General features: G+C 41.5%; 1 protein-coding gene across 1 annotated transcript in view; it reads left to right on the top strand.

Annotated features, from left to right (window-relative positions):
* Positions 1-1,702: 1,702 nt before the first annotated feature.
* The window catches only part of sdccag8 (SHH signaling and ciliogenesis regulator sdccag8), a 48,571-nt gene continuing 23,718 nt past the window's right edge, over positions 1,703-26,555 (top strand). Inside the window, exons 1-13 of the mRNA XM_015003156.2 lie at positions 1,703-1,883; positions 4,701-4,850; positions 4,979-5,064; positions 5,237-5,350; positions 5,795-5,920; positions 6,013-6,072; positions 6,836-6,900; positions 6,994-7,194; positions 7,276-7,414; positions 7,540-7,692; positions 8,034-8,168; positions 8,752-8,868; positions 10,200-10,342. Coding sequence (XP_014858642.2) covers positions 1,790-1,883; positions 4,701-4,850; positions 4,979-5,064; positions 5,237-5,350; positions 5,795-5,920; positions 6,013-6,072; positions 6,836-6,900; positions 6,994-7,194; positions 7,276-7,414; positions 7,540-7,692; positions 8,034-8,168; positions 8,752-8,868; positions 10,200-10,342 — 1,583 coding nt within the window. The 5' untranslated portion in view covers positions 1,703-1,789. The remainder of the gene's footprint in view (positions 1,884-4,700; positions 4,851-4,978; positions 5,065-5,236; positions 5,351-5,794; positions 5,921-6,012; positions 6,073-6,835; positions 6,901-6,993; positions 7,195-7,275; positions 7,415-7,539; positions 7,693-8,033; positions 8,169-8,751; positions 8,869-10,199; positions 10,343-26,555) is intronic.

Raw genomic sequence — 26,555 nt, forward strand, 5'->3', positions numbered from 1 at the left:
GAGCCCAGCCAGAGTCCATGTTATGTGGAGAAGACGGAAAACAAGCTATTGATTCACAGTCTGAGAGTTTTGGAAAACTTTGCACAGTATTGTCATCTTAAAATGTAGGAAGCTGAAAAACTTTTTCAAAAGATTTACTACTGAAACTGAGTCAAAAGCTTCAACAAAGTCCAAGTAGGCTGTGCATTATTATCCAACCAGGTTATTGCAACTTTTTCTTTTTTCTTCTTACAGATTTGTTTTTTTCTCAGTTGAATTTTACAGCATAAATATAACAGATACAATAATAATTTAAAAAAAGCAAGCATTATATGCAAGTATGGCTTATTTAAATTCTCATTGGAGATTGAAGATTTAGCTTTGGCGCCCCCTGGTGGCTGGTGGCGGCTTATTCATTCGCATAGTGGGGTGGCCAAGTCCAGTCCTCGAGAGCTACCATCCTGCAACTTTCAGATGCATCCCAGCTTCAACACACCTGAATTAAATGAATGGCTCGTTATCAGGCCTTTGTAGAGCTGATCCCGGTCTGTTGGAGTAAGGATACTTCTAAAACTTGCAGGATGGTGGCTCTCGAGGACTGGACTTGGCCACCCTAGAAATTTAGCGGCTCCGACTACTGTGTGGTTGGTTCTCTAGAAGCAGACTACCGATCTTCTTTCTCAAAAGAAAGCAGTTGTTCAGATTATTTTTACTCTTTCAGCCAGCTTGTCAGTGTTTGATATAGAAGTGTTCCTCAGTAATAATCACAGAAGGCATCATAGCATTTTCTGCCATCAGCAATCACTTTTGTGGATATAGGTATAAATGTGATGGCGCCCCCTATTGACTTATTGTAAGATGGAACGATGGAAAGTGTACAAGTCTATTCTAAGCTTTTTATTTTATTTTTTTTAGCTTCTACTGAAATTGCACTTAAACTACGATTTTTTAGTGTTACTAAATCAACTTTTTCTTTTAGCAAATGTCTAAAATTTACTTAAACCGAAATCCTTCATGCTTGTTGAAAAGGCGGTCTTTTTACCACTAGGGGGCAATGTGAAAAGAAGACTTTAAGATTTGTTCACACCTGTCACTTTCTTCATATGAGACCTATGTCCCGATGGGCTAGATGAGATATTATGGATCAGTGCATGAGTCCATAGGGTACACCCTGGACGCCTCACTAGTACGTTACAGGGAAACACTGCAACAATTGCATTTCTATTGTATTATTCAACAGTTTGCATGTACATGTTTATTATGGAGCAATATAATTTTGAAGCCATCATACCTGTGGTGGTGTCACTGTGCAAAATTTAAGAAAAGTTGAAAACATATGTTAACTTAAAAAAAAGCAAGCAAACATAAGCCAGAATACGTTTCTATCTAAATAAAAGCTTACCTAAATAAAAGGCAACATTAACTCTGATGTTTAGGAAGGTTTAAGTCGCTCTTTTTTAACACACATTTAACCTAGAAAAATATTAGAAACATTCTTGCCATATAATCTGTAGAATTCAGCGACCTGACAATACTACAACTCCCATCATTACTTCGAGTTTAAGGAAGTGGGAACCTCACCGAGCCAGAAGATGAATGCTTCATTTAATGAACGACAGCACACTGTGATAATTCGGGAGGGGCGGTGATGTAGACTGTCATATGAATGAAGAATACCGCTTTTGTAAAAAAGCTAGTGTGTAATAACAAACATCGCCTTCGTGAGCCTTGGTTACCTTTATGACGTGTTGGGAATGATGGCTGTTGTTGGGTTGTTGTATGTAGCCTAGCAGGTTTATTGACTGTCTGAATGTGGTTTATTGACGGTAATATTTCAATGAAACCATTTGACTCGGATGAAGAAGAGGCAGAGCAGCTGGGAGCCAAGCAAAAGGAGCTGAGGCGTAAGCTAACACTTTGCTGAGCCGCGTTTGCTAACTCCCTAAGTAGCAGCCAAAATGTTGTTAATGTGTTAAAAGGCTAATTACTGCTCTGCGTTTATTTATAAGCAGAGTTCATTGCAGTTGAATTCGAGGAGGTTTGCTTGGCAACAATATCTGGACAAAATTTTTAGGTTTTAGCTGTTAAACAAAAAATATGAGTTCAAAGTGAGATATCTGTTAATGTTTGACGTCAATTGCTTAGAGGATGTAAAATACTTTTTAATTCCACGAAAAATAGTGATTCATTAATGTCTTTTCTCTTACAAAAACAAAGCTCTTTTCAGAAAATGCGACGTCTTGAAATAATACGAGTTTAGAGGAGCTGAGTGAATAATTTTCAAAATATTTGAACTCATTTGAGAGATTCCTACTGAGCCCGTTTAGAGACATGGGAGAAAAAACTCGTATTATTAAGGCATGACTTAATAATAACAACATTAATTATTATAATTAATAATAGTAATTCTCAATAATGATAATAATGGACAAATCCGATCTCATTTCATCTTATTTCAGTCTTGGAATGAATTATAATCACATTCTTCAGACATAAACATAGAGTAAATAGACTTATTTATCCATTCTTATTAATAAGAATTTTTCCATCTAGGTACAATATTAAAGTTGGAAAGAAAGAATAACACATTTAATTCTCTACATGTTCAGTGTATGCAGAACATACACTGAACATATAGACAGTATAATAATATTTCAATGATATAAATAATTGAAATTGAAAAACTATGACACTGTAGTACAGTGGTGTAGTAAAGCTACACTGTAAGGATAATATTTTAACAATAATTTTATCGGACATGTTAAGTTACATTTAAGTTATATTATTTTTATTTAATAATCTATTGACAAATTCTGATAATTGTACTTTTATTTTTATGTACATAAAGAAGACATTTCCAAATGTATGCAGGGCTTCCTCCAGAAAACTTGCTAAGCCTGGTGGTCGGGGTGCCAAGACGGTCCACCGGTTGTCCACCGTGTTTTTGTATTAAAAGATGTTAAGGTGACAGGAAATGTAAAAGTATTACTGTGTAATTATATGTTAGATCTCCAGTGAAATGCTATTTAAACCCACAACTACTCTAAAAACAACAAATTTGCACTTCTGTTTTTTAATCCAAATTAAGTCAGCGGCTCCATCAGGGGCCCCATAAATGCTAATATTTTAAAACAGACCACAGATACATAAATGTAACACTTGTTTATTGAGATTATCAATGCTTTTAAATTGTATTCAATTGTTTAGGCATACATAAATTAAATTATGTTAAATTGTTTAATATTTAAATACAAGATTTTAAGGAGCTGGGAAGTTTACTTTGTAAAACTTCAAATAACAATATTCATAGTTAGATTGTTTGTTACCATAGCAACAATCTGATGCTGTGAGTTTAATCTATGAATTTACAAATACAAATTAGTAAACTGCGATTATAACTTATTGCTTTTTAGGCTGGCCAATTAAACTACTCCCTTCTCCCATATTTCACTAAATCTAACACAGAAGCTGTTAGAGGTGCTGATATTTCTAGCAACAAAAGGGGCCCCTAAATCAGATTATGCTCAAGACCTCATACAGCCTTGGACCGGCCCTGCATGATGAGTTAAATCTGCTGCAGAGATGCGCAACAAACGGGAGATTTAATTCAATGCTGCTAATGTGGCTTTAGTAGCTCTTCCATTGAGTTTTTAATAAGCGTCACAGAAACTATTCTGGTTGGTCGAGTTTATGGGACGAGTTTCTCAGATGTCCTGCGGCCACTCATATTAACTCTAAGTAGACAACGCATTTTATATGATTTGATGCATCGTGTAACCGTAAAAATAATATTAAAAATAATAATAAAATAATATAAAATCTGCGTGATGCGTGACTCCGAGGAGAGCGTTAAAGCTCCTCACCAGGCTGAACCTGCATGATGTGGTTAGCGCTGCTCGTTATCCACAAACGCTCCGGCCAACCGGGACCACAGGCATAAACTTTGAAGACAGACACAGAGCCACACGCTGGACAGCGTGTTGAGATGTAAACGCCGCATATAATTGTTCGTTCACAAAGTTAAATCATTCTCACCGCTCCACAATGCGACCTCTGAATTCGCTACAAGTTATTCCTGCGGTTCACATTGAGCTGCGCAACCAGAGCTAACGCGGCAGGTTTTAAACTCTTACCTAGAGTTCTCCAAAGGATCATAAATCCTCACAGTAGGTTTATATAAATAGCCATACAGGTCAGCCTGTGTCCAGTTTGAGTGAAAAGAGGCGCGCGCGATCCCGCTGAGGTAAAGCAGCGGCAGCGCGCGAGGCAAAGCGCAGAGGCGCCAGCGGTGTGATTGGTCCGCGCGCTGTCGGGTTTAAACGCATAAACTATAAACCTATCATTTAGGAATAAATCTGCTCTGCTAGTGAAATGCTAAGAGCAAAAGAGACGCTTGCAGCCTGGCTTTAAAAAAACAAAACAAAAAAAAAAACTAAGAGATTTTTTCCCCCCTAGAAACATAAACATAAGCATTGCTTAGCCTGGCGGCGGGGCTAGTAAAGCATGGCGGGAAGCCAGGCTTATAATACACTGGGGGAAACCCTGGTATGTAAGTTATTTATTAGCTTATTTATTCTCTGAGTCATGATACTTTAGTCCCTTCAAACCATCCAGAAGGATAGTGACATTTTTGTTTTTCCTTCAGCTTCTAAAGTCTCCTGTGTTTTCTAATTGTATTTTCTATAAATAAATAAATACTTTTCACCTTTGTGTTTATTCAGAATGGGCAAACCAGAGCCTCCAACAGCTGAGCAGTGCTCTGGACCAGCTGGACCCTGATGGAGAGGATGTCCGACCCGCTGCAGGTGACGTCTTCACGGCGGCTGAGGAGGACAAGACAGCGTGGAGTCACAAGACTCAGAGTGAAGCAGGCGAGTCACTATTACACTGTAAATTTGCTGTCTGCCATCGACACTGTACTTGAAGCGCGCCACTTCAGATTAATGGTCATGTTGTTGGAGCTGAACTGGAGGCTTGGTTTTGTTTGTTGTGTGTGCAGTTAACCAGCTGAAGAGCCTCCTGTTGAAGCAAGGCAGAGAAATCCCCACCTCTTTATCCCCTTCAGGGAAGCAATCTCCATCTAAGGTAGACATGTATCATTAAATTGTTACAGATTTTATTCCCTAATATGAAGTGTTTATTAGAATAAAACGCCTCTTTAATAATCGTATGATGAAAATCTTGCAGAGTTATCTGTAAATTCAGTACTCTACTGGTGCGTTGTTTTATGACTCTGTTTTATCTTTCTTCTCCTTAGAAAGTGCGTCAGGATGGCAGGTCCAGTTTACCAGCCTTTCAGGACTTGGTTCCAATGAATTATGACCAGTCTGAGTACATCCAGCACCTGGAAGCTGAAGTAAAGTTCTGCAAGGTTTGTGCTAAAACTTTGTTTTTTCAAAATCCTTAATGTAAGCTTACCTTTTAAGACAATACAATAATCTCACACTTGTAATCCTACCTTTTATTTTGGTACAATTTTTTAGTGGAGGAAAAATAATTGCATATATATTTGTTTTTGCTTTACAAATTCACTAAGGGGAGAAATTACTGACAAACTTGTCGGTAATATTTTATGCAGGCGGCTTTTGCCTTGGCACACAAAACAATTATGTCACATTGTGAAATATAGTTTTCCCTACATGCTCAAAAGGCTGCATTTAATAAAATAGTTATGCTCCAGTGACAAATATGGCATTTGTTTGAAGGAGTTATACACATCCTAAAATGCTTATATATAATATATATGTAAATTTTTTAATACAAATTCTAATTTGCCTACGTTTTGACCAGTTTACTGTGCACTCTGTGTCTTTAGGAGGAGCTGCAGGGACTGAAGCAGCGGATCAGAGTGGTGGTGGTTGAAAATGAGAAGCTGCAGTCTGAGCTCAAATCCAGGATCGTGGATCAATCTTTGAAAGATTATCCAATCCACAATTCTATGGTAATATAATAATAATTATCATCCTGATTGCTTAAAAGTAATGAAATAATATTAGTTAGAGGCTTCATTATATTTCCTGTTGGCTTCTTTAGGTGCAAAACAACAACTTGATAACCTCAAAAACAGAGCATAACACCTGGAAAAATGACCTGGTAAGGACATATATTGTGTTCTCTTCTGTTTTCCAGTCACTTTTAAACTTTACAAGTCCATAGAAATGTGTTTCAGCCTTTTTTGCATTTTAAAGGGAAGCCTCTTCAACAGCATAAAGCAGTCCACATGAACCATAGAAATACTTTCAAAAAGGGTTTGCCTCCTTACCCATTGCTTCTGTTTCTACTTTTATGTCACACTGAAATATTTCAGATCACCAACCAAGTTTTATTGTTTAACTCACTCTTTGCAAGATCTTGTAGTTGTCAGCTGGGTGTGGTCAGTGAAATTGAACTCAGTTTTCTAATAAATTTTAAAAGTTAATTTATGATCTGACAAGTGTTGTTTATTCCTGGTTGGTTTAGCTAGCTTTCCACCCCTCCCATAAGTCAATCAAATCCTTATTTAAAAGCTGCTTTTTGTATTACTCAAGTCTTACTAGTCAATGTTAAAAACAAATCCTTGATATAAAATGCAAAAGTGTGGCAAAAAAGAAACCTGAAAGGGGGCAAATACTTTTGTACTTAAGCCTAATACAATCAGTCAGCAGTGGCTTCATCCCTTTGTCATCAGAATGCTGTTGAAGTTCAACTGTGTGACACATGGTGGAGTCTTTGTGCTTCTTAGCAGAGTTTTAGAAGGTGTCGAGTTCATTTTTTGTTTGTATTTTTTGCTAATTTTGCTTTGAAATTGCTGCATGTTCTCACTGGAAGATTGTTACACAAACGTCATCTCATGACTCAGTTTCTGTCCCTGATAAAGGAGCAGCTAAAAGTGATCCACCAGGCCCAGACTGAAAGCTTGGAGGCTCAGCTCATCTCTCTCCGGTCAGTTTGATGCATCATAAAGAAGAATGTAGCATATTCTCCCTCCCTCGTCATTTCCTTTGACCTTTTTAGACGTTTTGCTTCTGTTAACAGAAAGGATCTCTCAGTGAGTCAGAAGGAGTGTGAGGAGGTGAAGGTTTGTCTGAGACACAAAGAGCAGCAGGTTGCAGAAGCATTGAAGGCCGACGGAGCTCCCCGCGTCGCCGGGTTGTGTCTGCAGTGTGCGCAGCATGAAGCGGTGGTGGCTGGAACTCATGCAAATCTGCATGTGCAGGCTATTGACAGGCTCACAAAGTAAAGCAAAGTCAGCTCAACCAGGTCGGCAGTAGGAGAGAGAGCTCGTGGTGCTCATGGTGTTTCGTTTTTGCGCGTCAGGGAACGGGACGAGTTGCTGGCAGCTCTGCGTGCGGTGCGAGCGAGTCAACAAGAGGCCCAGCAGAGAGAGTGGTCAGCCTGCCTGCAGGTCAAACAGGCTGTGGAGATAGCTGAAGAAGCCAATCTACAAAAAACTAGGGTCAGTAGCTTCTCGCATGGATTCATTCTGGATATTCTTTAACGTACTGTCCCTGAGTTATCTGCAAATATATTCTATCTCCACCACTCCTGACAAGCTCTCTGCATCCGTTTGCACTCGAGTAGGTGGAGATGCAGTGTGAGCAGTTATCCAGGGAGCTGGCGCGACAGAGGGAACAGCTGGACAGAGAGGCGCATGCAGTGCGGGCCAAGATGGCGGAGGCCCGAGAGGAGGGCCGGGCTGAGGCACGCAAACAAAAAGAAGAGCTAGCACAAACGGTACATCCTGAAGCCAAATACGTCAGTGTATTTTATTGTGATTCGGTGTGTTGGGTTGTAACTTAGTTATCAAGAAGAAAATGATACATGACTTTGAAGATGTGAAAAGTGCAAATATATTCCAAGAGGTGATTCAACAAAGTATCGACTCAAATAGCTGAAAATGAATTCATCCCACAATAAAAAATAAGCATTTTATCATTGATTCATTCATCCATTACAAATCTCAATAAATTCTATTGAAGTATGTCATTGCAATGTTTAATATGAAGACATCATTTCATGTTTCATATTCAAATTATGCATTTAAACGTTATTTAAAGTTACTGTTTGTGTTGTAGGCATCCAGCCTGTCTCAGCAGGTAGCCGCGCTGGAGGGGCAGCTGGACCGAGCACACAGAGATAGGAGTTCACTGACCAATCAGCTGGAGGACACGCTCAGCAAGCTAACCAATCAGGAACAAGACAACGCCAAGGTGCACTGATTTATTTGTTTGAGAAAAACGTCATTCACTCTTCACATTTTATTAAAGCTTTTACAGAAAGCAGTGCGCAGTTTGAGTTGAGGTGAAACTTTAGCACGACACGGCAGAAAGACTGAAACCCACGTTTGGTGCTGGTCATTTTCCCCGGTCAAAAGAAAATGACCAGCATAATCATCAAGGGAAGGCGCCGGTCTCAATGCTCAACTCTCAGATGAAACCAGCGGCGTTTACTTGTAATGTTCTTGTGTTTCCAGTAGATGGCAGCAGAGCATCTTATTTAGTGTCGGTTTTGCTCTCAAATGCAATGGCAAAGAATTTAACCATTTTAAGTTTTGATGTATTTAGGTAAAATTTTAGTTGTGTTTACTGAAGCATCTCGATAAGATGGGAGGTAAAAGTATTTCGATGCACTCCTATATAGGTCAGAGAGCTGTAGTGAGAAAAGCTGTATAGTGTCAAGGTCTGGTGACCTAGTCAAAGCATGTTAAAAGTAGAGGTAGTTTGAAACCAGGTAATTTTAATTATAAATCAGTGGCGGTGTTGTAAAACCTGATCGTTTTGCTGTCTTCTCCAGGTATGTGTGGATCTGCGGTATCAGCTTAGCAATGCCAGCCTGAAGAAAGAGGAGGCTGAGCGAGAGCTCAGAGAGCTGAAGGCCAAGACGAGCAGGCAGAACGAAAAAGCTGCACAGGTAAGTTTTCATCCTGCCTCTGAATTTACTATTTTATATATGTTGTTTTAACAGCAGATGAGTTAAAATAATTGATCATTTCAGCTAATAATTGTAGCATAAAACAGTAAATGGACTGAACTTATATAGCGCTTTTCCAAACATTTTGACCACTCAAAGCGCTTTACACTAGAGTCACATTCACCCATTCACACTTTCAAACACCAGTGTGGATCCTGGTGTTTACCTACCGATCCTACATTTACACGGATCGGTAGGTAATTTAGGGTTAAGTGTCTTGTTGCCCAGAGGCACATTGACATGCGGCAGGAGGGATCAAACCTACAACCTTCCGATCGCAAGACGACGACTCAACCCACAGTCACCACAAAATCTCATCCAGGGGATGGCATGTAATTATTTTGAAACTTTTAATATTGTGCATAAAATTCAAGGTTAATCTTAAAATAATAGGCAATCAGCAGAAAGTTAATTTATGTCAGTGATTCATTGTAAAAGGTGCTAAGGAAACCCATGTGCCTTCAGCTTGTCTTCACTGTTGATCTCACGTCTTCCCCTTGAAAATACTTTATAGCTTCTCTAAACTGTGGAGTTTAGATCAGGCTGTCTTGCTGGCTAATCAAGCACAGTAACACTGTTATGCTTAAAGCAGGTGTTGGTACCTTTGACAGTGTGGGCAGGTGTTTATCCCAGCTGGAAAACTAAATCAGAATCCCATAAAGGTTGTCAGTAGAGGGAACCATGAAATGCTTTGTATTACTCTGTTAGACGGCTGCTTCGACTGTGAACTCGATCAAACAAGGAGACCAACACCAGCAGATGACATTGTTTCCTAAATCATCAGAAATGTCTCTCTAGACCTCAGGCAACGTGGATTGTTTGCCTCTCCAGTGTTCCTCCGGACATAACTATCCATGTTTTCCTACCATACAACTTGGCTCGGACACAGCAGTTTGTGAACAGACATCTTCCCTAACAGTGACTTTTTGTTTATCCACCACATGCAGGGACATCAAGTACTTTCCGCCTAGTCTATACTCTTCTTCAGACTTTATTTGTAGTTTATCTCTAATCCTGGTCACAGTTTTCTTCCTCTGTTATTGTGGGAGTTGGAAGTTAAATAGTTTTGGTAGAACTCATCTTTTGCTTTATTTATTTGTTTCTTATGAAATATGTGCATCGTAACACCATTATTTGTCATCTTGACTTATCAAGTCTCCATGAGTTTGTAATCTTGGTTTATTGTGTTTAATGTGTGACGGCAGAAGACGGGTGTTGTGAAAGATTTCCTCACCTCCGCTAACTCCTCTTCTTCCCTCTCTGTGGGACAGGAAGTGGAAAGTCTGAGCTCAGAGCTGGTTTGCTGTCGGCAGCGTTTGGAGGCGGCCCAAAGGGTTGGGAGCCAATGGCAGTCCAAAGCTCTGAGCCTGGAAGAACAGCTGGCAAATGCCCAGCGCCAACTGCACCTCACCAGGTAGTACCTAATCCTATTATACATGCCACCACACTCACACACACTCGCGCACACACACACACACACACACACACACACACACACACACACACACACACACACACACACACACACACACACGGGCACACAGCACTCCCCTCTGCCCAGCTCCTGCCCAGCTCAGCCCAGTCCAGTTCAGACCAGCACACCAACTGTACCGCACCAGGTAACGGTTAATCCTATTATACAAGCCACACACACACACAAATGTGCATGCGCGCCGCTGTGTGGCGGTCCCGGTACCAACTGGACCTCACTAGGTCACCTCTAATCCTGTTAAGCATGCCACAACATAATGCAATAAACACGCTCACACACACGCACACGCACCGCTTCGTGCCACCAGGCCAGTGCCCAGCCCAGCAGCAGCTCCAGCAGAGCCAAAATGTCGCCTAAGCCTTTCTCCTATCCCTGGCGCGCACACACACACACACACGCCTCAACACACACAAGCACAACAGCGCGGCTGATGGTCACTGGACAGCCTGGCCTCCGTGCCACCCGCCTGAGCTCTGCACCCGTCCTCGCTGCGGGCGCTACCGGCCCTCTCTGTCTGTTTTCCTTCTGTATTTTTTTTTTCTTACCTCCTAATTCCTCAGATATTGTTTTTAGATGTTTATTCCACATATTTATCTGAATGATTATCTGTTTTTTCCTCTTCCAGCTCAATGTTTTTTACGTTTTGAGATTCTTCCTCATGCTCCTTAATAACTTAAACCTCTCCTATGATTAAAATAAAAGGAGTAATTATTTCACTTGAACTACTACACACGTTTCCCTTACCTTTCTCTTTTCCCTCTCCTTTTCTTTGCCCTTCCCCTTCTCCTTTCCTTCCCCTTCTCCTTTCCTTTCCTTTCCTTTCCTTTCCTTTCCTTTCCTTTCCTTTCCTTTCCTTTCCTTTCCTTTCCTTTCCTTTCCTTTCCTTTCCTTTCCTTTCCTTTCCTTTCTTTTCCTTTCCTTTCCTTTCCTTTCCTTTCCTTTCCTTTCCTTTCCTTTCCTTTCCTTTCCTTTCCTTTCCTTTCCTTTCCTTTCCTTTCCTTTCCTTTCCTCTCTTTTTCTTTCTTTTCTCTCTGTTTCTCCTGTCCTCTGCCGGCTTCTGTTTCCCCCTCACCATTCCCTGCCAAGCTCTGCCAGACCACGCCAGCCACTCAGGACTCTGTCTCGCCCCCGTTGCCCACAGCCGACGTGTGTGAGATGGGCACAGATGTGGCAGAAGTGTCCCGTGGTGCTGGGGGCTGTGGGGTGCTAGTTTGCGTGATCGGTGTGCGTTTGTGTGTTGGTGCGTGTGTGTCGGCGTCCGCTTCAGCTTCTTGCTCTAATCTGTGCTAAAGTGTGTTGGTCTGTCAGCTTGCCAGCACTTACACATTGGCTCCATGGTGGGCCCTTGTGCGTTTAAAGCCTGAAACGAACGGTGTGTGTGAGAGTGTGGGTGTGTGATTTTTCCACCAGCTGTGGAGAATGATGTGCATATTAATGTGGCAAACACAATGACTTTGACCTGCATTGGAGGAGCCACTGTACTGAAGCGTTTTATGCCGCGTGTGTCAGTATGTGCATGAGAGAGTTTATAGTTTTATCTGTCCTCAGACGCGTACTAGGTGTTTGACAGCTGTTGACTTGGCCTTGGATGCAGCCATTAAAATTCAATTTTGGTCATTATAAGCAAAGGCCACTTCTAATTTTAATTTATGTTAAAGTATTTCTCTTTTAACAACTTATTATTCTTGTGTTTTAAACAAATCAGTGCAACATTTAAAACATGGAAATCACATCAATCAAAATCCGACAAACCTGGGCTTGGACAAGTTTACCTTTTCAGAAATACGACCCCATTTTGTATCCATGTGTTGCTGTTTCACCTTTTCTTCCTGCATTTTGTGCACATAAGAAACGTAAACTATACGGTGACCGGCCAGGTTTTCTTTTTTAGTAGTTGAGTATTTTTGTGAGTTAATTGGATAAATTGACAGAACAAGTCTCAAATCTTACATTCAGTACATTTAAATTGCATATTAAATACCCTATATAAATTTACAATGCACACTAATTAGGCAAGTTTTATTTTTGTGGATTTATTTTGTTACCTAACAGTTAAAGTTTTTGTCTGTGTTGGGAACATATCTGTTTACACGGCAACAAATGGAGAGTGGGATTATGATGCCACTGCGTTCTTTTCAGACATTATTAAAATGCTTCTGTTCATCCAGTTTCTGTTTCTAGAGGTGTCGACATCATGTTGTTTCTAAAAAAAAAAAAAGAAGACTTTATTTTATGTCCTACTGCTTGAGGGAAAATGTATTATGAAAGCTGGCCGTAGATTTGGGAGTTAATTTTTGTTTTTGGTCTTTCTTTAACCTGAAAGGGTCCAACTAGGGGGCTCAGGTCAGAAAGTCATCTCTTAAACTGTTTCATTTTATCACATCACAACAGTTAGATTTAATGCATTTCATTTAAATCATTAAATATGTTACACCTACAAAAAGTAGGTCAAACGTATAAACCCGGGTGAAGGACTCGGGGGTTGAGGTCCACATCTCAGGTTGGAGAATTTAGGATAACTATCATTAATGGACTTCCACAAGAAAGAAAACCATTAGAAACGTGTAGAAGAAAAAGAAAATGATCTGGTTAGTTGGGGCCTGAGATGAACTTTTGGCCTTTATGCAAAATCCTGCGACTGGAGGAAAATGTACACTGCACATATTGTGATGACTCTTTCCTTGACACAGTGAAACATGGTGGTGGCAGCATCATGATGTGGGGAGGTTTTTCTAAAGCAGGTTCAGCAAAGCTGTTCAGAGCTAATGGGAAAATGAATGAAGCTAAATAAAGGGAAATCCTGGAAGAAAACCTGTTCGAAACGACAAAAGACTTGAGACTAAGGAAAAGGTTCACCTTCCTGCAGGACGTCGACCTTAAACACACAACCAGTCACGATCTATTGCCATAGCAATGCTGTATTTCTTCCTCTTCTCTGTTTTTATAAAGGTTTTTGGGGAACACATTCACTTTATTCATACTCATGCCCTCTGTTCTTGCCATCTACAAAGCCTTTGTGAGCCTTTGTAGCTTTAGAGGGCTCGTATGCATTGCTGTGCGGATTGTAGCAGGAGTGTGAGATCCACTGCAGCTAAGCTGGAAGCCATTTATTTTATCAGCCTCCGAGTTCAAAAGCAGGATTTTGATTATCTTTTTGCAACTTCTTCCTTCCCCTCTTTCATTCCGCTCCCCATTCATGAGCCGAGTGATCATAGCTGGCCTCCAAATAGTGGACAGAAGCATAGGCAGCTATTTAAATTTTATTAGCCCTCCCTTCCTCACTGTGCAAACTCACACTTGCGCGTGTATTTGTTCAAGAGCATTTCCACAGACTTGCACGCTGATATGCACATCAGCTGAACCCACATGCCTGCACACGCAGGCTCTCACACACCCGCAGATGCAGGCACGCACGCGGGGGTCCCACGGCGGCTGGTGCGCTGCGCTGTGCTCCAGGATTGGATCATCAGCCAGCTGTGAGTTGGACAGCCCAGGATCTGTCCTAATCCCCAGCACTCTGTTCACATCGCCTCGCGTGTGCGCACACACTCGCTCCAGTCCCGGCCCCAGCCCAGCAGAGGGCTTTACAAAGTTTGGTTTGTTTGTTTGCTCCAGTCTTTCTTTACTTTCTTTCCTCCTTTTCTTGCCTCCATCCGGCCTCGTATCTTCCCTTTGTTGTGTTCGCACATCCCAAAGGCCGTCCTGAAAAAGCGACCAGCATAACTTCTGTCCCCACACATGCCAGACAGAAACGAGTGGTGGTTGTGCATTTGCATGCGTTAGGGATTCATGGCTGGCCGCCTACTTTGGTTCGGGATAAGTTCGGTATCTGCGAGGCACCAAATCTTCCACCGGTTCTGTTATCCCCATGAAATCAGGCATTCATGTTCATGAGAGTGACAGCAGAGAACGGAGCTGGTCAAAAACATTAGTAAGATGGTTACTCTCACCAAACTTAGGGTTCAGGGTGAAAAGAACAGTTCATAAAATCTCATTCACTGATATAGAGCTGAAAAACAAACTTGTTAATGAAAACCCAATGCCAGTAAAGTAGATGGGCCTGGATTAATGAAACTTGTCTGAAATATGAAAAAAGAAGTTATTTGAGCTGCCACATCACACCTCACCTTTAGCGTTTTACCCATTTATACTTTTGTTTTTGATGTACTTACTAATTGCTCATGTCTAAAGACCTAAGAAGTGTCATTTTGCTACTTCAGATTCAGGTTGAATTAGACTTGTGTCCTTCAAACAACACACAAAAACAACTATTTAATTTTGGACGTTTTGCATAAAAAAATAAAATTTATGAAGTTTTGAAAGCAGAAATGACATTAAAGGTTTGACTAAGATATCTTTCTCCTGTTGGTATAAAACGTCATTGATTATATCCTTTCCCACTTTGATGTCACAACATTTTGTCAAAGAGTAAAACAAGTTGGTTTAGCTGTTTGACTTGATATTAACCATTGAAGTTGATATGATGATGATAATAATGATAAATGATGTAGTTTATTGAAGAAACTATTGAAGAAACAAACAAAATGACAATTTAAGATGGAAGTAATTTTTGTATTTCTGTTCTTCTCTCTGAGACTCTAAAATCCTAAGATGGACACTCAGAGACAGTCTTGGAGACAGATCTCGTGACCATCTGCTGCGACCTTCCTATGCAAAACTTCGCACAGAACTCGATTAAACATGCCACGCTGCTCCTCACTCTGCACCTTGACTTTGTTCTCATTTCTCTCCCCCTCCTCAGTTCCGACTCGTGACAGAGAGGCCTGGAAAGGCGGTGAATCGAGCTGAGTGTGTGTGCGAGGGCGGAGAAGTGTAAATGAGGAAGGTGAGGCAGCAGATGCCTCGTCCCGCCAGAGGCTCGCTTTGAGCAGCGAGCGAAATCTGGGCGCAACAAAACTGCTGCAAACCAACTCCGCGGGAGGCACTTGTCCAATCACGGCCCGGAATAAAAGGGCCGGGGCGCCACGCGGGCTGCAGCCGCTCAGGAGGAGCGGGGGCCATAATGAACGTCTGAGCGCTGCCAGCGAAAGCTCACACATTTGAACACGCCGTCACTCTTGCTACCTGGCATTAACAGTGTCTAACCTCTGTCACCACATGCAGACATGCACTGCCTTCTGCAGCAGCTCTGTTTGTGTGTGTTTGCGTGCACATTCTCAGAGCGTGGTTGTGTGTTGATGTGTGTGTTTGCGAGCAGTTTGATGAGTTTGTGTGCATCTCTTTGGGGGAATGTTATGTGTTGATACCTTTGGGCTACACCTGTGTCTGTGAAGTTTAATGTGTGTGTGAGAGAGAGAGAGGGAGAAATGGCAGCAGGGCAGTGCCAGGTACAGGGCTTGTTGTGCATCTCTGTGTGTGTGTTTATGGGCGTGTGTGCTTCTCTGGTCGGCGGCCATGTTGTTGGGTAGCAGATGGCACCATGGTTGGCAGGGGAGGGGCTGCTTAGCACAACTAATCAGACAGTTACGGATAGGGCAGCTGGGAGGGCTGTGGGCCAGCCGTGTGCTCGTATGTGTATGTGCACCGCAGAGTGGCATGATGTTGACAGTGGTGGGCCCGTTGGCCCGGTGACGAGACCTTGCTGCGTTCTTCCCTCCTCGCTGTCAGAGTGCCCTCTCTGCCATCCTGCTCCTCACCTCCCTCCATCTCTCCGCTTCTGTCTGTCTCACTCAATCTGTTGAGACCTACTTATGTTTTTAAATAATATTTTTTATTGCTTTGATTCTGTCGTGGTTGGTGACTTGTTGTGGACTTAGCTTATCACGGGACTGAAACCTTTGTCATTTATTTGTGGAAACCAGTTTAAGGTCAATATAAAAACTTATGTTCTTCAAAGTCTTTATAAATATTATATAAATATACGTTGTAGAAAGGATAAATGGTCCAGGAAGTAAAAAAAATCACTCTGGCAATTCAGACTGTTCCTACTTCTGATTATACCGTCACTCTTTAAGCGTTAAACTTTAAGCTTATATCATGCTACATTTGCTGTATCTTGGATGTAGGTGCTTAAAACTCTTGCTCCTGTTTTTGATGGAAACTTGCCTCCACTACTTCAATATTTTACCCAGGCTTTGGGTGTGATGATGCATCTAGTCAGAGAGACTAAGCGATGCATGATATTGGGTTTAGGGATGCTCGGTATATCGCCACTGAGATCGATTTCAACCGATATTGGTAATTTTTTAGCATATCGGTATCATCTGATAAATCAAACTATTAACAACTGATATTATTTGTTTGGTCATGTGTCAATGAGAACAACTGAAGCACAGAAGCAGTGGTGCAGTCAGCGGTATCAAAAGAGAACTGAAATCTATATAATGTCGCTAAATATTGGTGATTGGCCATAACAATAGTATCAGCCAGTCCAAATTTTTACATCAGTTCATCCCTATTTGAGTTCATGAGGATGAGATGAAACATTTTCAATTAGGTTCAGTGGTAGTTTGTTGATCCTGAGGAAATTACTTTCAGTTCTTTAGGTGTAACTAGGAATCCAGATTTCTTTTCTTCCTCAACACTCTATTATCTGTTTTTTCTATGCATATTCATCATTCAAAATATTTTTACACTAGCGCCGCGCACACACAAAAGAGCACAAGCTTAACATAATAAAACTGATAGCCAGCGATTCTCCTTCAGGATTTTCTCGGAGAAAGCAGGATCCAGGTTTCATCAAGCCGTTCAACAAGCCGTTCAGATCACGAAGGAGCAAAACATCCCAAACCTTCACACCATCACCACCATCTCAGTAAACATGTTTTTCTAAAGACGTAAAGGAAAACGCTTTTTCCATAAAGTTCACTTTGCTCACATCGGTCCACTCAGGATCTCCACAGACGTCTTTGGTGATCATGAAGGTTTTCTTTTTAAATCACGAAGCGGTTTCCCTTTCACTTCTCTCTTGGGTCTTGCAAGCTTTGTGGTTGTACATCGTTGCCTTTTTCACTCAATACACACACTTACTTAATTTGTGTCTAAACCTTTCAAGTTCACACGTTTCAGATTCAGTAGTTGCGCCTCTCTTTAAGCACGAAGACTCTCAGAACGAGTTGTTGTCATCTGTCCGTTCGGTGGGGCCGGGTAACGAAACAATAGGCAGATCGCTGACTGTGAGACCTCAGGCAACGTGGAGGCAAATCTGTCGGCTACAACTGTTGCCACCCCAGCCAAGTGTGCCCTGGGACACTGGCCTACATACACACACTACTGCTGGAGGACAGAGCGAAACAGAGCACCAGCCCTCTGTCCACCAGCCCTCTGTCTGCTGTCTTCACCTGATCCTCTGCTTGCCTCTTTCTTTTAGATCCCTCAATGTGCTACACCTAGTTTCCGCCAAGGTTGATTTATTTATTTATTTTTTTCAGTTTCTTAGGAGCTGTGCAGGAGTTTGTACATTATAAAAGAGTTCCACTGTTTCCATTATGTGGCATATTCATGGATTTTAAATAATTACTGTGTGTGTGTGTGTGTGTGTCATCTGGTCAACTTCGTGCCTTCACACACCCCTGCTGTGTGGGTGGCAGCATCAGTGGCTTTACACAGTGCCCACTGCCCAGTAGGCACAGCTTTCATCCAACATGACAGATCCTCTCTCTGCTCCTCCTTTCCCCTCATTGCTTTCTTTTATCACTGTCACTCTCTTACCTCATTCATCTCTCGTATTTTTTTTTTTTTTTAGCTTTTTATGGCTTTTTATCTTTCATATAGCATCTCTTTGCTTGTGTTTTGTTTAAACTATTGCCTTCAGTCCTCAGCCTTGTCTTTGTTTCCCTTTACGTCCACAGCAGTAACCAGGTCTCATGCTTTGTGTTGCGGTGTCTCCATCATCTGGTTGTACCAGGAGATGCTCAGAAGAAGGAGCAAAACTCAAGATGCAGAAAAGTCAACAGAGAGGCAGGAAAGGAAAAACAATGTGGAAAAGTTAAACGGAAACTGACAGAAAGATCAGCGGGTTTTTAAAGGATTATCTTTGTAATAGTAAATAATATCTGAAGTCAATATAAAAAATATTTCGTTTTTATATCATTTCTAAAACAGAAAACATTTATTGATTTTTTGAAAAAATACCAAATACAGCAATTTTCCCAAGAAATGTAGTCAGTCTAAGCCTTCAGATTTGCAAAATATTAAGGATTTACAAGTGCTTTGAACCTCAGATATAACTGGATAAGTGAACTTATCAAATATAAGAAATAGAAATGTTTTTATTTTAGTTTTCAGTTTGAGACTCCACGCTTCCTATTCAGTTCATTTTTAATTTTTTACTTTATTCAATTTTGTTTGTTCCAAATTACTTATTTTTAAAGCACTAACTTGCAACAAAAGTAATCTGAAGTCAATGTAAAAGCAGGTCCAGTCCCTCATGAAGCCTGGTAGAATTTGAATCAGACCACATTAGGACTTAATGGTGATGAGAAAGCATCTGATTACTATACTATTTCTCAGAGATCACCAATAAATCACAGGAAAAACAACCATCCGAACCCACAGATATAATGCCAATTTACAGCGGCTGGTTAAGTTCAGCTTTATGGTTCTGTACTACAGGAGGAAACCCAAGTACTCGGAAAGAACAATAGAAGAACATGCAAACTTTATACTGAAATAGCCTAGATTGGGATTTGAACCCAGGACCTTCTTGTCAACACTGCTAACTACTGTGCCACTGCAAATATGAACGTCAACTTAACTTACAATATTTACCTACTTTGGACCAACATATGCTTCGTTTTTGTCTGTATAACACCTCGTCTGTTTCATCTACACTGAATGCACATTGTAACTTTTTAAGAACACGCTGTTTGAATTGCATTTAAAAGGAAAACTCACTTTCTGACACTTGAACAACAAAACTAATTAAAATAATTGGCCTAGGAGAAATTGGCAGAAGGCTTGAAAGGAAGAAATGCGGGATGGGTTAGCAGACTGAAATGGTGCCTGTGCCTTCCTGCTGGTTGGCCCCGTTATCATGACAGTTTGGGAAGGTGAGTTGTGTTTCAGACATTATTACTGATGTCTCAGGTGTGAAGTAAATTTCAACACAGCTGAAACGAGCTCAGCACTCGGAGTATAATTCAGTTTCCCTAATGTTTTAGCACAACTTTGTGCTATGACAGGCACATTTGTTTTTCCTAATTATGTTCTTTGTTCTTAATAATGTTCTTTCAAAATATTATTATTAAATCAAATTCTCTTCTTTTTATCCATCAGTCTGAAGGGTAATAAATGATTTTTCATAATCAGGGAGAAAAAAGGTGACATCCATTCTACACAATACAACTTTTAGAGTGACATTGACACTTCAAATGAAATGAAATAATTATGTTGTGACTAAATCTGTTAGTCATAACACAGATTTGTTTTAATGATATTAAAAAAAAACTAAACATAACATCAACAAACAAGAAACCTGGTGAGTCAAGGGGACAGAGAATGAATATTGAGAGTATTATTGGCCGGTTTAATGTCTTACTTTATCGGTCCAAGACTTATCAATGCATCTCTTTCTCTGGACTGTTATGCAAAGTTTTAGACATAATTTGTAGTTGAATGCAGTCTAAGAAAACGTTTCAAAGGAGGACGACCATTGAGGTCTAGCAGGTTCCATTACCAGAAATCCTCAAGCAAAGGCTTTACTATTGACCCGAACTTTAAGTCACCTCTCAGTGAACCGGACCTGGTTCCTGGACCTGTGGTTTTGAACTGCCCGATTCTCGGGTCAGTGGATGAGACATGCTGGCACAAAACCTGCTCAATCTGGCCACAGGTCTCTGCAGGGAGTCACTGGATGTTTGTTGGTTTCTCTCTTTTGAGTTCTGAACTAAAAGCAACAAAAGTTACAATAATAAGATGGTTTTTGTCTTTGTCACTGGTAGAGAAAGAAAAACAAAACTGGTCTTAAGTATTAATTAAGATGATCAGGCTTGAGAGATTCATTTAGGCTTCCACTAGGTTCTCTGTGTTTTCCTGTCTTGTAACTCCATGACTAACTGTAGCATTAGCTTAGCGAAGCCACCTCATTGGGACGTCATCAGGTGCTGAACACAAAAACATTACAGCGCAAAGGCTGGAATAGGATCAATAGTTTTCTCTTTTTCTAAAACTCTGTTCAACTTTTCAGAAAGAGATAAATACAAAACGGAAAAAGGTACCACAGCTTGATGCATTTTCTGCTCAAGATCTCAAAGTAGACAAACATTGTTTTTTTTTTTACAGACCTTTTTCTTTGAACAATTACTGTGGACAAGTATCAACATGTTTACATCATTATACATTTGATTATTAGTGTCCATATTGTCCGATTGAGGCAATAGTGTCTTCCTTGTTTCTATAATTATTATTATTTTTTTTTTTTGCCATTTTCAACAAATTAACTGACTGCTTGTCTGAGTTTTCGGACAAGCAGAAAAACTCTAGAATGCATTTATTTTGAAAGCCTTTTGAGTTCCAAACTAGTAGGAAAAACAATACTTTAAAGAAATGTTTTTTACTTACATTCACAGTTTTATACCCGCGCCAGTCATAAACAACAAATAATGTCGTAAACATTATTTCAGGCCAATCTGAAGTTACAATAAAGGCTTTCTGCAAGGGCTCGTCACATGAATGCAAAAATCTAGTTTTTTTTTCTTTTTCTTTGACTGTCCAAATTGCTACAATATAACCTAATTAATGAGTACTTTTTGCATAAATCTGACCTTCAACATTTCCACATATGTTAACCACAACCCTCTCTGCAGGGCACAGATTTGACATTGACGTTGAGTCCGGCGTTGTGGATTGGGTCGGTGTGGGAGCATATTGTACGTATGCTGCGTGTTTATTTTTAAAATAATCACAGATGCCTGCGCTGCCAGGCTGCTTCTCTTGTGTTAAGACCATCAGTCGCCTGTGCCAATTAAGATTTTTAAACTTCTCTCGCTCTGTTTTGTGACTAGACGAGATGATGACAGAGGCCAATCAGCAGCTAATTACTTCAATCTAGAGCTGGGCTCCTCTCTGTGGGAACGTGTGCTGCCGCAGCAAAATGTTTGTCTCTGTTTGCTGCTACCCCCGTGTAAATGCCCACAGCCGTTAACAAGCACCGAACTGCATTTTAAGATGATCAGATTTGCAGCATTGTCCAAACTTTCGGGGTGGAGATAATAATTAACCGTTGCGGTTTTCTGCCTTTTTTTTCCTTTTTCTTCTTTTGGGGAGGGGGGGGGGGGTAAAATTGGCTTACCGCTAACCTTCATGACAGCAGGGGGGAAGATGGGCCTTTAGCGTTCCTTGAAGAAGAAACGAAGCTCGGGCCACCCGCTGTAAACAAAGTTGACTTGCTGACAGATGGATTGAATGACAGAGAGGCTAACCGAGCCAGGAGCGGGCCTGGCAGCATCGCACCGAGCAAAGAGGGAGGGAGACGAGGGTGGGGGGGGGAAGGGGAAGAGGTGGCCAACAGGAGAGGAGGTGTGAACAGGTGCAGGGCCGCTGAAGGAAGAACCAGCAGATGGAGAGAGACACAGCCAGTTTAGTTACAGGAAAAAAAGGGTGGGAGGAGGATGAGGAGGGAGCGATGGAAACAGCAGAAAAACTAGATCAGGCATAGATGGAGACGCTCTGGACGGATAGACGGACAGATAGGTAGAATTAAGAACCGGGCACGCTGCAGACAGGCTCTCAGGCTCCATCCAGCTCCGCCTGTATTTGATTTGTTTGTTTAATTTGGTGGAACAGCGACATGAAGAGGGAAAAAAAAAAGAAAACAAGCACAGAGTGATTGATTTGCATCACCCAGAGGTTTAACGAAAATGTGCTAAAACGCACCGAGGTGTTTGCTACCAAGAAAGAAAAAAGAAAAAAAAATGACACATGGATTTTCTTTTACACAAAATAATTCAGATGTTTATTGTGTGCTGCTTCACAGCAAACGCTCAATATGTCGCTGTATTTCCTCTGCCGTGCTCTTATTATTGTTGGCAGAACCAGAAGACAGGCCTTCACAAGGCCTCTGGCTAATCATGTCTCAGTTACCAATGCGAACAGGCACACTTGCATACTGTAAGCAGAAAGCATCTTTGTAGTTCTGCACCACAAACTGTTGAATATGGATGCAGGTCTGAGTGATGCAGTCCGTCACAGATAGCTGCAGTGGCGCTCGGCAAGAATGAATCATCGTTGTGGTTTAAGAACAAACAGATGTGGTTTATATATGACACTACCACCACACCACAGGAATGTTTGCAGTCTTGTTTTATTTGATCAAAGTTACAAAACTGGATCTTGTAATGCTTTGGAATAAGTCCAGACCTGTGTATCTTTACATTTTGTCACGTCCCACGCACAAACTTCAATTTATTTTATGTGGTAGACCAGCACAAGGTAATGCATAATTGTAATTTTGAAGGAAAGGCCTTCATGGTTCTCAGTTTATAATTTTACCAATTAAAATCTTAAATGTTTGTATGCATTTACGGTAAAATAAACTTTTGAATTCTTCAGTTTCAAGCGTTTTACTAAATGTCTCCACATTTCCACATTTAGACAGCAAATTTTGGCCCATTTTTTATTTTTTTTTTATATCTCAAGCTTAGCTAGCAATAATTTGTGAGTTTTGCACAATCAGAGCAACTTTACTACACATTAAATATAGCATCTACAAATTGCAGGGCTTCTCAGGGCTTTCTTCATCTCGCAGCACAACCAATAGATGGTTTACCACTGATTCTCCTACCTGAGCTGTGAATGTATGCAGCTCCTCCAGTACCACTGGCCTTAGCTGCTTCCTTAATTATTGCCTGGACAGGTTTCCTATGCTTGCTTCTAGATGATTGATTATAATTTGAAGGTGCTCCATGAGATGCTTTATTTGTGAAGTTGTAGATGAATACATAGGAATAGTAGAAGTGTGACCTCAAATCAGATTGATTTGCATTCGATTGATTTAGATTTCTCTGGTTCTTTTTGATGAACTCACCATAATCATCAGGATCCAAGGGCAGTTGGTTTTCTTTGCCGTGAACAAAACTTGTGTTTGAGCTGCAGGCTCAGTTTACAGTCTGTTTATTTTCATGTTGATTTCACACCTGTTAGATGGTGATTTTAAAACGGACTCCGGTTAGTTGTCAAGTAAAGCATTGCGACTGCTATTTTATTCCTATTCCCACACAGAATAAAGTTATCAAAGCTCCCAAACTGTGCTTTTAAGAGCCTGTATTTATAGTGGGATTCTCCAGTTCTGGTTTGACAGAAGTGTTATAGATTTAGATCTTAAATAGTTGAGATAGTGATTTATTTTCCTCTTAATCAGAAGTTGGAATTCAACATTCAACATGTTCTTTAATGATTGGTCCAACCCACTGACAATCCAGTCCAGTCCAACAACATGAATACTTTGCACTTAAATATCCAGAATGTTATAAAAAATCTGATGGGAAAATCAGGTGATTTTCTTTTCTTGTCATTTAATCCTGAATTGTGTGTGTTTGTACCTGAGTGAGTGTAACTGGAGGTCGGGGTGTCTGGCATCGGCAACTTTCTTCTGATTCCTCCAAGTACACCGTCTGAGTTTAATTTGTGCTCGTCCTTTGATGAACCGCGGCATTTGGTGGTTCTGGCGTGAGATGCCGGCTTCACCATGGGGTGCAGCAAACTCTGCGCTTGGTCAGGCCCGGGCTCCCCACATCTAATGGGCAACAGCTTGAATAGTGCCCACTTAAGCAGGCTGTGCGGACTGGGCTCCCTTTTTTCCTTCCTCACGGCTCCAGCCAGCTAGCCGGCCAGCCGCCGCCTCTGCCACCTCCCACTTACCCAGCAGCCACTGTACCTGGCTGCAGCCCCAGAGCCATTCCAGCCTACCTTAGGCCGCTGGCCCATGCAGCTCCCGCCATACTTATCAAGCTGTCCTGCAGTGCAGCGGGCCATGCATACACAAACAGGCGCAGCTATCTGCTAACTGAACATTCAGTCTATTGCCTCAAAGGCCCAAACAAGTTCCAGAGACCATTCACCAATTAACTGGCTGGCAGATTATCGCCCAAGGAGATCTGAGCGGCCCCAGCCCTCCGTATCCAGCCTCTGCTCATGCCGGCGCCCCAAACACCTGCTCCAGGTTGGCTTCCCGCTGACACTTCTCCTTTCGCTGCCTGTTTTTATGCTTTCATTTGGTGGTAGCCATTTTGTGCTTACTTTTAATTGGGTGAGCAGAATGGCGTGGGCTGCCTAAACCACATTAATTTGATTTACTAACTTCAGTTTGAATTTAAGTCAAGTTAAAGTCGATCCAGTCCCTCCCTCCAGCCCCCCGTGCTCCAACCTAAAGAAGTAGACGTTTTAATCCGTTTATCCTGTGTGTCCTCTTTGCCTTGGAAGGTAATGGAGAGAAGCATGAGCAACCAGATGCCAAATGTTTAGCTCTCTTGTCTTTTTTGCTTCCCTATCTTTGGTTTTTGTCACCCTCCTCTTCATCACCACCACCACTCTATAGCTGACTGCTGGAACTTTCTGGCGATCTGTCTGATGCTAATTGGTGGGTAAACAGGTCTGGTGTGAGCTCCCCCTCCGCCCCCCTGTTCCTGATCACACACGCACACACGCAAGCTCATCGTACACACACACATAGACGAATACACGGCCCCCTGGAACCTCTTGCAGGACCAAATGGCTGGCAATGCCTGCCCGCCGTCTCCCACTGAGCCCTGGTGTGCGCTTTGGTGGCTCAGGCTGCTGTTCAAGCCCAGCGGGGGTTCATACACTCACACTCATACGCGTACAGATACACACAGTCTCCTTGTGTCCCCTGCACACCCGCCACCCGCTTTCACACCCCAGACAGCAGGACAGCAGGAGAACACACACACACACACACACGCGCACACACACACACGAAGGAACAGACAGACGCGGTCACTTTAGAGATACAGGCCAAGCGCTGTAGGGGAGAAAAGTTTTCACTTAAACTGGAGAATTCTCTCTTCATTAGCGCCTTTGGACTTCAGGAAGAGTTCTGTTTATTTGTTCGTTTTTTGTGTGTGTGTGTGTGTTGTGTTTTTTTTTTCCCTCCTGTCTTTGTAGTTTTTCTTCTCTCTCTTTCTTTGTCTGTCTCTCTGTTGTCTCGATGCGATTGGACTTAGTTGAACGGTAAAGTTTGATTCAAGCAGGAACAGAATGCTACCTTGGTTTGGATCTTACCTGCTCAGTCCGGATCATTAAAAGGGTTTGAATGAAACCAAGAATTATCTGCTGCTCAGTCAGTAGGTTCTGTACCGACTCGTGTCGGATATGTCAGGAGTTGATCGTGCTGCCGTTGCACGCATGAAAACAAAATGCACAATTTTAGCTCTGTAACAAATCATTGGAAATGTTTGGTTTTTTTATTACAGAAGGATTTTTAATCAAGTTTTCAGCCTTGGCTCTGAACCTCAGCAGTAATTGAAACCAGTCTGCAGTAAAACAGAGGTTTATGTGTCGCAGACAGCAGCTATGTCACCCATGGGTCGCCAAGCTGACGGCAGCGTTCAGCCCCTCGTGTGTCATCTGTCCTCTCCTCCTCCATCGTCCTCTTCCTCACTCTTTTCTGCACTTTCCTACAACTTGTTTCAGAAACACGAGTTCAGCACGCGGGAGCACAGCTTTCAACTCATGCCGGCACCCTTCATTTTGTTTGAAAACTTTGTGATTGCAGCCGGTGAAGACTTTCTGACAAACTAAGCCTGATTTTATTTGATCTGATAAGCCGACACACAGTCGTTCACAGTTGAGAAGCAGAATGAAGAGGTTAAATGGTTTTCACAATGAAAATGCTAATAAAAATGTGAAAAGAGTCATGTGCATCCCTTACACTTCGCCCCAAAATGACTTCTAGTCCACATAATTTCTTTTACAAGTCACCTAATTAGTATATGGCCTATTTTACAATTCGTATTGTGCTTTACAGAGTCTGTTATACTGCTAATAGTTTCTGGAACCGTTTGGATTTTTTTCTCTACCAGCTTTTACTACTTAAGACGATGATGTTTACACTGCTTGTAAAATAGCTCAGGCTCAGTTAGATTAAATTTAGAGCAAACATTTTGTTTTTGCCTCGAATTCTCAATCTTATTTACCTCTGAACTTTGACTGGGCCATT

The sequence above is a fragment of the Poecilia mexicana genome, unplaced genomic scaffold (assembly GCF_051168715.1).
Source record: "Poecilia mexicana isolate PSO_F unplaced genomic scaffold, ASM5116871v1 scaffold_15, whole genome shotgun sequence".
NCBI lineage: Eukaryota > Metazoa > Chordata > Actinopteri > Cyprinodontiformes > Poeciliidae > Poecilia > Poecilia mexicana.